Source organism: Bos mutus, chromosome 3, assembly GCF_027580195.1.
Source record: "Bos mutus isolate GX-2022 chromosome 3, NWIPB_WYAK_1.1, whole genome shotgun sequence".
In the NCBI taxonomy this organism is placed as follows: Eukaryota; Metazoa; Chordata; class Mammalia; order Artiodactyla; family Bovidae; genus Bos; species Bos mutus.
The window spans coordinates 64,504,352-64,520,542 of record NC_091619.1 but is presented as its reverse complement, the minus strand read 5'-3'; the positions used below and the strand labels follow the sequence as shown (position 1 = coordinate 64,520,542).

The window sequence follows — 16,191 nt, the reverse complement described above, 5'->3', positions numbered from 1 at the left end:
CACTCAGTCTTGTTTATGGTTCAACTTTCACATTGCACGCACTGGGCTATTGTTGTTGCTCGGTCACTAAGCCGTGTCTGACATTTCGTCACCACATGAACTGCAGCATGACAGGCTTCCCTGTCCTTCACTATCCTCCGGAGTTTACTCAAACTCCTGTCCATTAAGTCGATGATGCCATCCAACCAGCTCATCCTCTGTCACCTGTTTCTCTTCTTGCCCTCAAACTTCCCTGGATCAGGGTCTTTTACAATGAGTCAGCCACATCAAAGTATTGAAAAGTATTGAAGTGGTCAAAGTATTGAAGTTTCAGTTTCAGCATCAGTCCTTGCAATGAATATTCAGGGTTTATTTCCTTTAGGATTAACTGGTTAGATCTCCTTGCTGTCCAACTGAGCTCTTGAGAATTTTCTCCAGGACCACAGTTTGAAAGCATCAATTCTTCGGCGCTCTTCAGTCCTTAGTAAATCTCCAAATAAAACAGAAACTCAGAACTCCCATATTGTACATTTTTATTTCAGTAGACAGAATCCAAAACAGAGGCATGATTTAAGAATAAAGGTGGTCAATGCAGTCAGATACTCCAAAAGTTGAAGTAAGATAAAGACCAAAAAGTGTTTATCGTATCTGATGACTAAATGCTTTCCATAGTAAGAGCAATTTCAGTGACACTTGGGGGTAAAGTCTGATCACAGTGAGTCTAAGAGCAAAGAGGAATTGAGGAAATGCAGCTAATAATTTAAGGCTGTTTTGCTTGGTTGTGAAAATGTAGAGGTGACTGCAGGGGTGGAGGTGTGGAGGACTTGAAAACAATGTAAAATATTTGGGCTTTTGACCATCAGTGGGTGGCACTGAGTGGGGAGGAGAAACAAGAGTCAGCTGGTAGCTTAAGCATAGAGACCCTTGAGGAATGAAGAGATCAGAACAAGGGTCAAGTAAAAAGAAGAGATTTCTTCAGAGTTTGGAGAAAGGAGGTGAGTGGAGTTACAGACAAGGGGTTGGGAATTGAGGAAGTTCAGGAGTCACACTGAATGGCCTCAGTTTCCTCTGTAGAATGAAACAGGGTTTTCTGCAGAGACCAAGGAGGGCAGAGGTGGAGAAATCACTTAGGTAGAGTGCTGAACATTTGGGAGAGAAAGTGAAAGTGAAGTCACTCAGTCATGTCCAACTCTTTGCAACCCCATGGACTGTAGCCTACCAGGCTCCTCCATCCATGGAATTTTCCAGGCAACAGTACTCAAATGGGTTGCCATTTCCTTCTCCAGGGGATCTTCCTGACCCAGGGATCAAAGCCGGGTCTCGCACATTGCAGGCAGACACTTCACCATCTGAGCCACCAGGGAAACTGGTGAGAGAAAGGTACCCAGGAAAAAGTAACAAGGATTACTGAGAGTTGTTGAGGGGTCAGCTGAGGGTATGTGACTATAAATCTAATGTGGTACTAATCTCAAAACTTTTCCTTCCAATTCTGCCCTGCAGGGTATATGCTGCTGCTGCTGCTGCTAAGTTGCGTCAGTGCGACCCCATAGATGGCAGCCCACCAGTCTCCTCTGTCCCTGGGATTCTCCAGGCAAGAACGCTGGGGTGGGTTGCCATTTCCTTCTCCAATGCACGAAAGTGAAAAGTGAAAGTGAAGTCGCTCAAGTGTCTGACTCTTTGCGACCCCATGGACTGTAGCCTAGCAGGTTCCTCCGTCCATGGGATTTTCCAGGCAAGAGTACTAGAGTGAGTTGCCATTGCCTTCTCCAATGGTACAGAGAAAAAAGATGGAGATTGTCTTCCACTTAAATTCTTATCCTCTGTGTACAGACATGAAAGCATGTGGCCTGGCCACAAACATGTGAGCCCCTACCACACGTTTATGACTGTCACCAGAAGGGCCATCATGTTGTATCCTAAGATGTGGTGCTCTGTAGAATCAGCATCCTAAGGCTTTTATAGAAATTGAGCCAACTTTTTTTATTTTTTAAAGAGGGAAAAGAAGCTAGGAAATGCGATGAGGGAGTGGGTTATCAACTGAAGAACATGCACAACCTGAAAGTTTCGAGTTAAGTTTCACTTGAGGACCTTACTCTAGCTGAGTAGACAGCCTCTCAGATAGCTCTGAGAAACTGCTTAGAAGAGGTAAGGGAGGAGCCACGATATATGAGTGTTTCTGTTGGATAAAAACATGTACTGGAATATCAAAAGATTACTGCTAATCACAAAGAACAGACATTTCAAATTAATGACTGTAGAATTTTCCTATGTAAGAGAAGATGAAAGAGTCTGGGTTCACTGAAATTATTCCTTAAGATATGCATCTTAACTATCTAGGGACACTCTCCAAAGCACAGAATGCTTCCTTGTTTCCGCATCCTGAATTCCCCTCAGGGCGCGGGGTAGGGGTAGGGTCAGCAGCAGAGGCTGATGGTTTGATCTTTGTAGAACTGGAAAGGCAGGCAACATTCCCTATCCTGAGGTCCAACTTTTCTTCTCGCAGATCCCAGAGGGCTGGTGGCCCCTCCGCCTGCAGGTGCAGCTCCTCCCAGTGGAGGAGGGGGCCCTGACCAGACGGGGCCCGGCCGAAGGCCCTCTGCTATTGGCCCAGCCCAGGCTGCACCTGCCTCGAGCGGGCGGGCCGCTGGGCACAAAGTCCAGGGGGCCGGCCAAGGAGGCAGCAGCCCGCTGGCAGCGCAGGTGGGCCGCCGCCCTCGGCCAGGCAAGATGCCCCTGGGGCTGCGGAGAAAAAAGAAATTCAACACCAAGGAGACCTCCCGACTGGTGGAGGGCGAGCATACGGATGCGGCTGTCCGCAGCCTGCCCAGCCCTCCGGCGCCCGCCCGCAGGCTGGTTTTCCACACGCAGCTGGCCCACGGAAGCGCCACGGGCAGAGTGGAGAATTTCTCCAGTATCCAGGAGCTCTACGCCAAGATCGCGGGCGTGTTTGAGATCCCTCCGTCGGAGGTAAGGGCCAGGCGCTGGGGCTCAGCATCTCCCACCCCCGCTGCGCAGGCTTAAATTGGCTCCGGCTGCGCTTCCCCGATTCCGAGGTCGAAAGAGGGACGGGGTCCCTCGTGAGCGCCCCAGGGGCAGCCAGATTGTTTTACTGTGAAGGGAAAACGGCAGTCCCAGGACCGGAGAGAGTCACGTTCTCCAGGCTCAATCTGGCTTCTGGGAAACGCGGGACGACCTTTCTTCCTCATGCAAATGAATAGACTCTAGTAGCCCCAGATTCAGCAGCTTTAGCGGCTTTCCAGCGTCGAGATCTGGTTGGTAAATTAACACCCTTCACTTTATCTGGACCTTGCCCTCCTGTTTCCTCTGCCGGGGTGAGATGGCCACGCTGAGAATCTCCAGGATTGAGGGGCTAGGTGATGCCAAACTGAGCCCCACTTTGTCCCTCATATGTCATGTCCAGCACCAACACTTTGGTGTTTCCAAGAAGATTATTATTCCAAGGGTGGATAACTAAGTAAGTTATACTGAACTGCAGGGGACTAGTTGACAGAAATTTCAGAGGGGCTAGCTCTACATTTGACACCGTATCCTTGAAAGGGGACTGAAATTTGCCTTAATTAGATTGATGGCATGTGTGCCAGCAACTGGAGTTTGTTATAGCTAGTTTCAGGAGACATTTATGTGACTTTTTATACTTAACAAGCTAACTGCAAATGCAGGTGTGAGGAGTTAGTCCAAGAAAGTATTTTGTCCACATTTCAAGGAGAAGCACAAGGTCTTGAGGCCTTGAAGGCCTCCCTGGTAGCTTAGGGGGTAAAAAATCTACCTGCAATGCAGGAGATCTGGGTTCATCCCTGGGTGGCAAAGATCCCCAGGAGAAGGGAGTGGCTACTCACTCCAGTATTCTTGCCTGGAGAATTCCATGGACAGAGGAGCCTGACGGGCTACGGTCCATGGGGTCGCAAAGAGTCAGACACAAACTGACCGACTAACACTTTGTTGCCCTGAACTCTTGGGAGTACATAGAACTGTCTTTGGCTGTCTGTCCTTTAATGTTGTTTATCAGATCGGCTCAAGTGAAATTGAGGTAAAGACAAAATTCCAAGATGAGATGAAAGAGATTGAAGCTAGCCTTTCAGGTTTCCCAGGCACTGAGGGGTAGGCAAATCACAAGCCCATTCTGTGATGTTTCAGTTCACAAAGTACTCTTGCAGAAGTAATGTTCTTTGATTTTCCCTAGGAGAGTTAGGTCATTTGGGTAGTTAAGTACAGGATTTGGAGACTGATAAACCAGGCTGTGGATCCAGGTTCTACCAGTTACTAGCTGGGTGGCTTTGAACAAATTTAATTTCTCTCAATTTCAGCCATTTGTAAAATAGAGGTAAGAGCCTCTAGCTTGAAGGGTTATTGTGAAGACTGGAGCACATAGATAAACATCAGATTGCATTGGCATATGGTCAGTGCTTTATATATAGTAACTATTAATAATGTCATTAATACTTAACAATTAAATGAGGGGGCTGAGGTAAAATGTGACTGGCCTTTGGCCACAGTCACATAACTAGTAACAAAAAGGCTGGGCCATTATTTAAACTTGGATCTTCCGGGTTCTAAGCTAAGTGAGCCTGTTAGCATTCTTAATTGAGAACTTTAAACTTCTCTGCTGTAACTAGGGACTCCAGATTTATTTACTTTGCATTAAGTCTTTGTCATCATAATGTGTTATTATTTTGAGCTCAAGATGCATGACTTTACTCAATCCACTTAATACCTGAGAAGTATTATTATTAGCTCTGCTTCATAGATAGAAAATTAATGCTTTGAGGTTTAGAAAATTTTCAAAATTTGTGTTTCATTTGTGTTTCAAATTACATGTGTTTGTGAGGTTGTTTTTTTGGCTGCCCTTCAAGGCATGTAGGATCTTAGTTTCCTGATCAGGGATTGAACCCATGCCTCCTGCAGCAGAAGCGTGAAATCAACCACTGGACCTCCAGGGAAGTCTCTAAAATCAGGGTTTTTCCTGGCTCCAAATTCCATGAGGTTATATTGCTATATTGCTTCCCACGTTTTCCAGGGTGTCTCAGTAATAGCTTGACAACCATGTTCAGCATTTTTGGTTTCCAATGCGCTGACTTGCATTAGAATTTCAAGACAAACAGTGGGTATTATGATGTGTTTTATCAAAGTTCATAAATTTTTGTAACCCTAGGCATATATCTTAGTATGTTGTTGTTGTCTTGTCATTAAGTCGTGTCCGACTCTTTGTGACCCCATGGGCTATAGCTTGCTAGGCTCCTCTGTCCATGGGATGTCCCAGGCAAGAATACTGGAGTGGGTTGCCATTTCCTTCTCCAGAGGACCTTCCTGATCCAGGGATTGAAACCAGGTCTCCTGCCTTGCATCTGAGCTACCAGGGAAGCCCCATGTGTTAGTATTTATGTATATAAACAACGTTTATATGCAGGTTTTCCATTTGGATTAAAAAGAGTTAAGTATATTCAGGATAAAGTATATATGCATCATCATAGTATATGTCAAAGTATTTCGATAGTTACTTTTTAAAATAGTTAATTTTTGGCTGTGCTGGGTCTTCACTGCTGCATATGACTTTATCTAGTTGTGGTGAGCGGGGGCTACTCTCTAGCTGTGGTGCATGGGCTTCTCATCGTGGTGGCTTCTCTTGTTGCAGGGCATGGGCTCAAGCTGTGGGCTTCAGTAGTTGCAGTGCATGGGCTCAATAATTGCAGCACATGAGTTTAGTTGCCCCATGGCATGTGGGATCTTTCTGGAACAGTGATGGAATTCATGCCTCCTGCATTGGCAGGTGAATTCTTAACCACTGGACCATCAGGAAAGTCCTCAATAGTTACTTTTGAAACAAGTAATTTATTAAAATAAAATGCACACCAGTGAGATCCATTTATCATCCCATCCTCCCAGCAAGAGGAATAGTGGTATAAACTTGAGATGTCAGTGGGGAGGAAACCCCCCAAACAAAAAATTTCTCCCTTTTATATGATTATCTCAGAAGTCCTGCCTTTTCTCTAGAGAGGTGGCTCTAAGGATACAAATGGCACTGTCTGAAGAGCTGTACTTTCTTTGCTAAGGAAGAAAGGGAAGGCTTTGGCCTGACCTGATGGCAGGTGTAGCAGATCCAGGTGGATTTACTGGCAGTCTATAATGTGCCCCTGGCTGTGCCAGGCATGTAAGTCTACATGGTGGTCATCCCATCCTTGCCATTGCACTGAGGCAAGATTCTTTTCATTTTGCCATTGAGCTAAGTGAGGCTCTGAGAAGCCAAGCAGCTTGCCTAGAGTCACGGGACTGGCGTGGGGTGGAGCTGGGATTCGAAATGTTTCCTGGTTCCAAGTTCACTACGTAGCAGCCATGGGATTCTCAGTAACTTCATTTGAATTCCAAATACAAACCAGCAAAACTTCTTTTTTAAACAAATGATCTTTTCAAGAAAAGCCTCAGACTCAACCACAAAAATACTTACTGCCTCAGAAAGAGGCTGTTGTGAATCTGATAATTATGGATTTCACCTATTTCCTGGTTCCTGAAGGAGGAAGCTAACGAAAGCTATGGGTTGCTTGCAGGGTGCAGTCTGTAATCATTACCTTGAAACAGATGGCCAATTATGCAAAAAAATCTCTTACAGCTGATATCATTTTTCTAAACAGCTAAACGAGCAATTCAGTAAAGGGAAAAAAAATCTCATCTAAAAGAACAGTTAACTCATAAATATGGGGACACTCTTACAAAAAGTTTAACACCATCTTTTAAAATATTCAGGATTCATTTGAGTTGGTCACTACACTCTTGAGCTGTGGTCATAAAACTTGTTGAAGGGCATTTTGATTATCTGAACCACTGTAATTGTTTGACAAGCATTTGTGTCTTGATGTGTTTTCTTAATTCTCTATTATGTGGAAAGATTGCAGGAAAAGAGTGAATTTGAAAGCTATTAAGAAATAAATTTTGTTAGATACTTTACATATCCAGAAACTGAAACCTCTAAAGATTTCTGAAATGATTAACTTTGATTTAGTTATATTAGTTTGTATGTGATGTAACTACTAAATAATTTGTTGATTGAATGGGTCAAGCAAATACGGTCCCTTGTCTCTCAATACTTAAAGCAGTCAAATACAAGGTACTTGGGAAGCAGAAAAGGCAAAAAGTGTGATTTTTAATTTCAAGCTGTATATTCAACATGCAATCATGCTATTTGTCTTAAAAAAATGAAACAAACTTTTTCTTGTCACCTGCTCCCATCCCTCCACACTATTACCCCATTTCTCCTTTATAACAAAACTCAAAAGTTGCCATCTCCAGTGAGATAACATTTCATGTCTCATTTCTCTGTTCAAGACTGATAGCTCCTCATCTTACTTAGAGCAAAAGTCAACATCCATTGATGGTTACAGGCCCTGGGGCCACTCAGTCATCAGTGTTCTTTATGCTCCACCCAGTATGGCCTCCTGGCTAGTCCTTGAACTCTAGAGCCTTAGGGCTTTTGCATCTTTCCCAGAAGCTATCCCTCCTTAGCAGAATGCTCTTCTTCTTTTTTTTTTTTTTTTTGGCCAGATACAACCCAGTTTGAGGGATCCTAGTTCCTTGACCAAGGATCAAACCTGCACCCTCAGCAGTGAAAGCTCAGAGTCCTAACCAGTGGACCACCAGAGAATTCTCAGAATGCTCTTCCTTAAGTCGGCTCTAACATCGCCTTCTCACTGAGACTGGTACCGATCACTCCATTTAAAATTACAGTACCCCTAAAAAAAGAGGGAACAAAACTCCTAAGTTATAGCACCTCCTGTTCCCTTCAGCACTTAATTTCCTCCATTGATACTAACATCCTGTATATATTTAACTTGTCTTTTTCCTCTCCCATATACTAGAGTATAAGTTCCACAAAGAATTTTGTCTATTTTGTTTTCTGATGCAGCCCACAAGGGCCTAGAATTGTACCTGAAACATAGTTGGAGTTCAAAATATGTTGAGTAAAAGATTCTTCATGAAAATATGGTATTTAAAATCCTGAATCTTTAGCATAAAGCTTTAGTACTGATTACAATACTGGTATCTTATGTATGTGTTAATTTCTTTTTTTTTTAATACTATAGTGTGAGGAAAGAAACTAGTCTTTGAGGGGGTTAGGCATGAGGAGCATCACTCATATCTTCACTGGGGAGTAGTAAGAGGGTGAAGTATGAAGACTGAGAAGCTAAGTAAAAATGACTTGGATCCAATGTTTACGTGTCCACAAATTCCAGAAATTGCAAAGCTGGAATCTCTGTAAGTAGAATGCTTCCTAAGTAAGTTAAGTGTATGGGGTGCTGTCTCGTGAAACCTTCCAGAAACTGAAACTGCTTGCTTTTCTCAACTTGCTGACGCCAGCCCTGAGCCCCTGTGGGAGTCAGTATTCTGTCATCGTGGCACTTTCTGGAGACTGTGAACAGTGATGCAAACTTGATCATTTCCCAGCAATGGCAGATAACTGGCAAGTTGAACAGTGTCTTTCTGGTTCCCATATGAGAAATCTAGGAAGATAGAACAAAATGGGGCTCATTGACTTGTATGCTGCTCTCCTAGGAAAAACAGTAAAAACACAGGTAAATGAAGGAATTGGGAGTTTGGTGTGCACTTTATCATTGAGATCCGAGGATTATGAAGCAAGCCCAACAACACTGAGCAGAAGTGTGAGAAAGAGAAAGTCAGTTCCTGACATCTGGGAGCTGACCTGACGCTCACAGGCAGGTCATGATGGTTTCATGTTGGACATGATAATTTCATAGAACATCAGCATCAGAAGGGACCATTCTGTGACTGTGATGGGTCAGACAGAAATAAGACTACTCTGTAATCATGTCTGAACAGAGACAAAAATGCAAACATTGTCCATACCACAAAAATAATCAGACATCCTCTTGCCTTGACTAATATAATTGACTGAAGCTCCTTTTACCAACCACAGCTTTACTTTTGACATTTTTTCCCACCTTTTAATAAGTTTACTAGGATATTGAGTCATAGATTTGGCCCCACTTCCTGACAGCAAGTCCAAGCTTCCCTAACATCACCTGACACAAGCCCAAATCTTTTCTAATACCCTCCTACTCAGACTCTCCCCACAGTTCTCCATGGTGTGCTGTCTCCTTTGTTGCAAGGGACAGTAAACTAGAAATGAGAATTCCTGGTGGCTTTTGACTGGAAGGCATTGACAGTGGTCTATTACAACACAGATTCTAAAGGGGCACCCTGAATATGATTTCCCTGATTCCACCCATCCTTTATTTTTTTTCTTTTAAAAGTTTTTTTGGTCATGCCACACAGTATGTAGGATCTTAGTTCCCTGAACAGGGACTGAACCCTTGCCCTTGCACTGGAAGTGGGGGTCTTAACCATTGGACTGCCAGGAACTGTCCCACACCCATCCTCTATTTTAATATTGATGCTCTGATTATACCAGTCTCAAAAAACTACAGGGCTCCCAGTTACTGTCTTATTCCTTTCAGGCTGCTATAAAAAAGTAATACCAACTGGGTAGCTTATTAAAAAACAAAAACTTATTACTCACAATTCTGCAGGCTGGGAATCAAGGTGCTGGCATGGTTACCCCTGAAGGCTCAGTTTCCTAGTTCATCACCAGCACCTTCTTTCTGTGTCTTCACTTGGTGAAAAGGGCTAAGGATCTCTCTGGAGCCTCTGTGATCAGGCACTAATCACATTTATGAGAGCTCCACCCTCAAAATTTGAGCAACACCCAAAAACCCCACCCATTGACACTAGGATTTCAACATTTGAATTTTAGGGGAGGGAAGATAAGCATTCAGACCATGGCACTTACAAATAACCCCCACCAGCCAAATGTTTTCTAGTCTGGCCTGCCTGTCTAGAGTCCTGCCTTGTGTGTGCTTAAGTCTCATGTCCTAACCACCTTTTAAATCCAGAATGTTTAACTGTTTAAGTCCTCTGTGCCTTTTCTCTTGATGTTCTCACTTTTTTGTTCTGATAGCTCCTACTCACCTCTCGAGTCTCAACTGTCACCTCCTCGAAGAAGCCTTCTTTGTGAATCTGTCAACCTAGCCATGTTTAATACCCACAACTGCATATTTTAACATAGCATTAGCACATTTAGTTACTTCCCTATCTCTTACTGAGGGCTGGGAGGATATTTTTCCTTAAAATCTCATTTTCAGAGTTGCTAGATGGTTTAGATGCTCCATTAAAGTTTAATAAATAAAAGTAGATGATGGAAGATATATGTATATGTCAAACAGATTCATTTTGCTGTACAGCTGAAACTAACCCAACATTGTAAATCAACTGCTGCTAAGTCGCTTCAGTTGTGTCCGACTCTGTGTGACCCCAGAGACGGCAGCCCACCAGGCTCCCCCGTCCCTAGGATTCTCCAGGCAAGAACACTGGAGCGGGTTGCCATTTCCTTCTCCAATGCATGAAAGTGAAAAGTGAAAGTGAAGTCGCTCAGTCATGTCTGATTCTTCGCGACCCCATGGACTGCAGCCTACCAGGCTCCTCCGTCCATGGGATTTTCCAGGCAAGAGTACTGGAGTGGGGTGCCATTGTAAATCAACTACACCCCAATAAAAATTTTAAAAAATAGATGATGAATCCAGTAGGAGATGAAGCTGAAGATGTAGACAGTAGTGAGATTACAAACGTCCTTAAAGGTGTATAGGTTTTATTCTGTAGGCAATAAGAATAACTCAACTGTTTTTCAGCAGAGGAGTGATCCCTGGCTGGTGTTTTATCAAGTTGAAACACAACTGACTATTCATTTGCTGTGTTTTCTTCATAAAGTTTTGTTTAAGTCAAATAGGATGGTATTTTCTGGAACTGCGCAGTACTATCTGAGAAGTTCTAAATATACTACAATCATTATGTGTGCTCACTATGCCTATTGAGCATCAGCCTTGGTTTTATATGAAGAATGCAAGCAAAATCAAAGAAACAACTCCTGCCACCTGCCCCCCGACAAGAGCTGTAACTCGTTTTGAGAAGTGGGAAGTTACTCTCACCAGCCTGTCCTATAGACCTCGTTGCTATGAGGAGGATAAGAAATGGATTTAAGATTGTTGCTCTGTGTTCTGGAGATCCTCTGAAGTAGGTGTGTAAACAACAGTAGAATCAAGTCTGAACCCCTCCCCAAGCCTCTGCTACCTCACAGACAGATGGTGGCCCCTTTGCCATCCCTCCCCTGCACCCACCCCTCCAGACATCCTGAATGCATGTGGTAAGAGATGGACACACTCAGGTTACCTTGGACAATGTGTATGTATTTGTTAGGACATACAGGGAGGTGAGGAAGCCCAGAATCACCTCTGTAGCTGGACAGTCCAGTTCTGTAGACTGCTGGAATATCACTCATGCTTGTCTGAGTGAAAGCAGTAACTTTAGACTCTGGGAAACCAAGAGCAAGTCCTTTACCTTCCCTCTCTGCCACTCTCTCCCTACTTCTTACTCTTTTAGTTTCAAATTTTATTTATTGATTGGTCTACTTTTTATCTGTCTTGGCTGTGCTGGGTCTTTGTCGCTTTGCACAGGCTTTCTCTAGTTGTGGCGTGTGTGGGCTACTGTCTGCTGTGGTGTGAGGACTTCTCATCGCAGGGCTTCTCTTGTTGTTGAGCACAGGATCTAGGTGCATGGGCTTCAGTAGCTGTAGCACTCCAGCTTCATAGTTGAGGTGGGGGGCCTCAGTAGTTGTGGTGCACAAGCTTAGTTGCTCTGTGGCATTTGGAATATTCCTGGACCAGGGATCGAACACATGTCTCCCACATTGGCAGGCAGATTCTTATCCATTGCGCCAGCAGGGAAGTCCCTCTTACTCTGTTCTTGACTGTCCTCTCCTTTGATTTTGCTCCTTTAAGGCCCTTATTGCCTCCTCTTTGTGTCTTTGAGTTTTGGCCTCTGTATTTGTGTCCCACTCTGTCTCAAACTTGAACTGCTTGAGAATGAGTTTCTGTTGGTGAGTCAGGGTACAGGACAGGTGGGGCAAAGGTGGCCTGTGGATCAGTGCTCGTCTCTGGTCCAGTGTAGGTCCTGTAGTACAAAGGCAGATGAACAGCAGATAAGGAGTCCTGTTGGAGAGGACACTGGGGAGAATATGTAGCCCGAGACTTCTTGATTTAGGGGTGTTGAAGATATCTTCCATGGCTTGTACAGAACATGAGACTATTCTTAGTTCTCTGATTTTTGTCTATTCTCCCCTTTACCTGGAAAAATACTGTGATTCTTTCCCCATTTACTCTGTTAAAAGATAAACTGAGCCTTATTAAAATTGAGTATATTTGAACAAAATTGATTTGGGCAGCAGCAAAAACCAGAAGGGGAGTTCTGTGCCAACAGGAGTCAGAGGCAAGGTTTTTATAGAGGAGTGTGTGCATGCGTGCTCAGTTGTGTGTGACTCTTTGCAACCCTATGGACTATGGCCTACCAGGCTCCCCTGTTCATGGCATTTTCCATGCTAGAATACTGGAGTGGGTTGCCATTTCCTACTTCAGGGGATCTTCCTGATCCAGGAATCAAACCTGCATCTCTTGCATCTTCTGCATTGGCAGGTGGATTCTTTACTGCTGTGCCACCTGCAAAGCCCAATTTAGTTATATGTGTATATATATCTTTTCTTTTTCAGATTATTTTCCCATATAGGTTATCACAAAGTATTGAATAGAAGTCCCTATGTTATACATAGGTTCTTATTGATTATTTTATATATAGTAGTGTGTGTATGTTAAACCCAAACTCCTAATTTATCCCTCTCTCTCCTTCTATCTTCCCTCTTTGGTAACCAAGATGAAGTGTTTTAAACTCAGTAAAAATCTTGGGAAATAGAATGCCATGTATCTGATTCAATAAGGTACAGTAATATGAATTGAAATAAAATTTTAGGAGCTAAGACATTTTCTGCTTTTGTGACATCAAATATGTTTCTTAGACATTTGGGATTGTGGTATCACACAAGTTCTTTTGTAGTTACCTCAAAACTTTTTAGATATAAACATGAGAGCTATAATCAATGCTATGCTATGCTATGCTAAGTCACTTCAGTCGTGTCCGACTCTGTGTGACCCCATAGACGGCAGCCACCAGGCTCCCCGTCCCTGGGATTCTCCAGGCAAGAACACTGGAGTGGGTTGCCATTTCCTTCTCCAATGCATGAAAGTGAAAAGTGAAAGCGAAGTTTCTCAGTCATGTCCGACTCTTAGCAATCCCATGAACTGCAGCCTACCAGGCTCCTCCATCCACGGGATTTTCCAGGCAAGAGTACTGGAGTGGGGTGCCATTACCTTCTCCGGCTATAATCAATACATAAGATATATTCCTAATCCAGCCTGTCTCATCTCTTGACCTCCTCTTCAGTGTTATTAATTATAACCTACCTTCCCTTCCATTTGTTGGCTCTTAGTTAATGAGCCAGAGAAGGCAGTGGCATACCACTCCAGTACTCTTGCCTGGAGAATCCCATGGATGGAGGAGCCTGGTGGGCTGCAGTCCATGGGGTTGCTAAGAGTTGGACACGACTGAGCGACTTTACTTTCACTTTTCACTTTCATGCATTGGAGAAGGAAATGGCAACCCACTCCAGTGTTCTTGCCTGGAGAATCCCAAGGATGGGGGAGCCTGGTGGGCTGCCATCTATGGGTTGCACAGAGTCGGCCATGATTGAAGCGACTTAGCAGCAGCAGCAGCAGTTAATGAGCATATCTATGTTTGACCAAAGGCCACCAAAGGAAAATGGTTTCTGTGGTTTTGTTTTATTCATTCACTAAATCTCCAAGCAGAAATAACTCTCTGAAGCAGAAGTCCACAGTGGAGCTACATAGTAAATGTTATTTAAAACCAATTGTTAATTTAATTGAAAAAATAATATATGCACTTAGTGGAAAGCGTATCCACTTTTTTTTTGGTGGGGGGGGGGGGTGGGGTGGGAACCATAGTTCCCTAGTCCTCCTTCCCCAGAAGCATCTGGCTTGGCCACTTTTTTGACCATCTTTATAGAAAAATAAAATTTGTGAATTTATAAGTATGTGTGTGAAAGTAAATACATATCTATGTGGATGTAAACCTCCTTTCTACTTTTAACCAAATTAGGAGCATACAATATATCTGTTCTGTACAGTTGGTAGTAGCAGAAGCAAAAAGTGGACCTGACACTGAAGCCTGGAGATGACAAGAGTCACTGCAGTCTTTTCAGGGTCACAGAGGGCCATCAGAGTGTCATTCATGTCAGGAGAGCTGATAGTGTGTCTTTAATGGCAATGAGCCAATTTTTAGTAATTTCTAAGAAGCCTGTCTTCTGAAAATATTTCCTGTACTTTTGCTTCCCTGTGTCTCCTTATGATAAACCCCTATCACCTGACATAACCAGAGGTATTCATTTTTTTAAAAAATGGAAGTAGAGTTGATGCATAGCATTATGTTTCAAGTATACAACATAGTGACTCAAAATTTTTAAGATATATTCCATTTTTAGTTATTATAAAATATTGGCTATAATCCTGCTGTTTTACAATGTATCCTTGTGGATTATTTTTTATATATAGTAGTTTGTACCTCTTAGTCCCCTATCCCTCTCTTTCTCTCCCTCCTTCCCTCTCTCTACAGGTAACTACCAGTTTGTTCTCTATATCTGTAAGCCTGTTCTTTTTTTGTTGCTCTTTATTAACTAGTTTGTTGTACTTTTTTTAGAGTCCACATATAGGTGATATCATGTAGCATTTCTTTTTTTCTGTCTGACTTGTTTCACTTAGCATAATGCTCTCCAGGTCTATCCATGTTGCTGAAGTGGCAAAATTTTTTTCCTTATGGCCGAGTAGTATTCCACTGTATGTATATACCACACCACCTTTGTCTATTCACATTTAGGTTGTTTCCATTTTTTGGCAATTGTAATTAATGCTTCTGTGAATTTTGGTGTACATCTAAAGGTGTTCCTTGAAACTATTTATTCAATAAAGCAACTAACAAATAGTTTTGGGCTAGATACTTGCCAAGGTAAAGAAAAGAGGAAGCCAACTGAGAATGGATGACTGCCACTGTTTCTCTGTATTGTGATCCAAAAACTGCTTCTTTTTCTCACTGTCTTAGAAACTCTAGCTTTTCTGTTTGGGGTGTACTGAGTACTCTGAAGTTTTGGTGATTAAAATGTGGAGTAGAAAGTTGAAGCTTGGACATGGCTAATACCAGGGAGGTCCTATGGCTTCTACAGATAAGTGAAAGGGTAGAAAGGATCTTAGATCTTGTCAGTGATAGAATATTTGCCTTTTAGGGATGTATTTGGATCCAATTAGTAGTGGCTAAGAGGCTCAAGAACACTAGCACTCCAGAAAGTGCATCTGCTATTGTATAAAAATCTCCATGGAGATAATCAAAGCACACATAGAGGAAAAGTTCCAACCTTAAAAAAAAAGGCTAAAATCTAGGATCTATATCTCAGTCTGTAAAAGTCACAGGTTCTTAAGTTACAGTGTTAACTTTAAGTGGTCTTACAGGGATACACAGTAACAAGATTGAAGAAATAATAATTCTGTATCCATTCTTAGAACAATTTGCATAGCCATATGTTGCATTAAGTAGTAGTGTTTGTGTGATTGGCATTAACAACCTGTTCTTCATGATCTAGGGCCAGAATGTAACTTGATCTAGGGCCAGAATGTAACTTAAACCTTCTCACATCTGATACTAACAATGTGTTCTGGGTATAGTTAAATATTAGGTACTGGTCATGATTTGTTACTCCCTTTCTCCTTTTGTATTCTTTATACTTCCTGCTTCCTATCTTAATTTTCCTGCCTTTTTGTAAAGCTAAGTGGGGGAGGGAAGCACAGCTTGAGCATTGAGAAGGGAGTTATTGTTGAACACCTATCATTACTACTTAACCTGTGCTATTTTGTCTGAAATAGCAGTTCTTAACAGCACTCCCAGAAATGACTGTGATTGATAGATGAGGCAATGGTAGCTCAGAACAAAAATAAACTACTCAAATCATGTAGTCCAAAGAGATATCTTTTATCTTATGTTTGTCAAACTCCCAGCTCATGCTCTTTCCTTTATACAAGTGGTTCTTAATCTTACTGGACCCAAAGTTCCCCTGTAATAACAAATATTTTGCGGCATCACTTTTACTTATCCTGAAATAAATATTTAAACAATAACATCTACCTATGTATATAAAACTTTAAAAATTAATATATTCCTTAACAGTAATACTAGAAACAAATATGG

General features: G+C 42.6%; 1 protein-coding gene across 3 annotated transcripts in view; it reads left to right on the top strand.

Annotated features, from left to right (window-relative positions):
* Positions 1 to 2,525: 2,525 nt before the first annotated feature.
* The window catches only part of GIPC2 (GIPC PDZ domain containing family member 2), a 102,877-nt gene continuing 89,211 nt past the window's right edge, over positions 2,526 to 16,191 (top strand). The window contains exon 1 of one of the 3 annotated variants that reach the window (XR_011463689.1): positions 2,526 to 2,946. Coding sequence is in view for 2 of the 3 variants with exons in the window: in XM_070367807.1 (XP_070223908.1) it covers positions 2,707 to 2,946 (240 nt within the window). In the remaining variant the exon portion in view is untranslated. The remainder of the gene's footprint in view (positions 2,947 to 16,191) is intronic. The other 2 variants (XM_070367807.1, XM_005904955.2) reach the window with 2 other exon arrangements.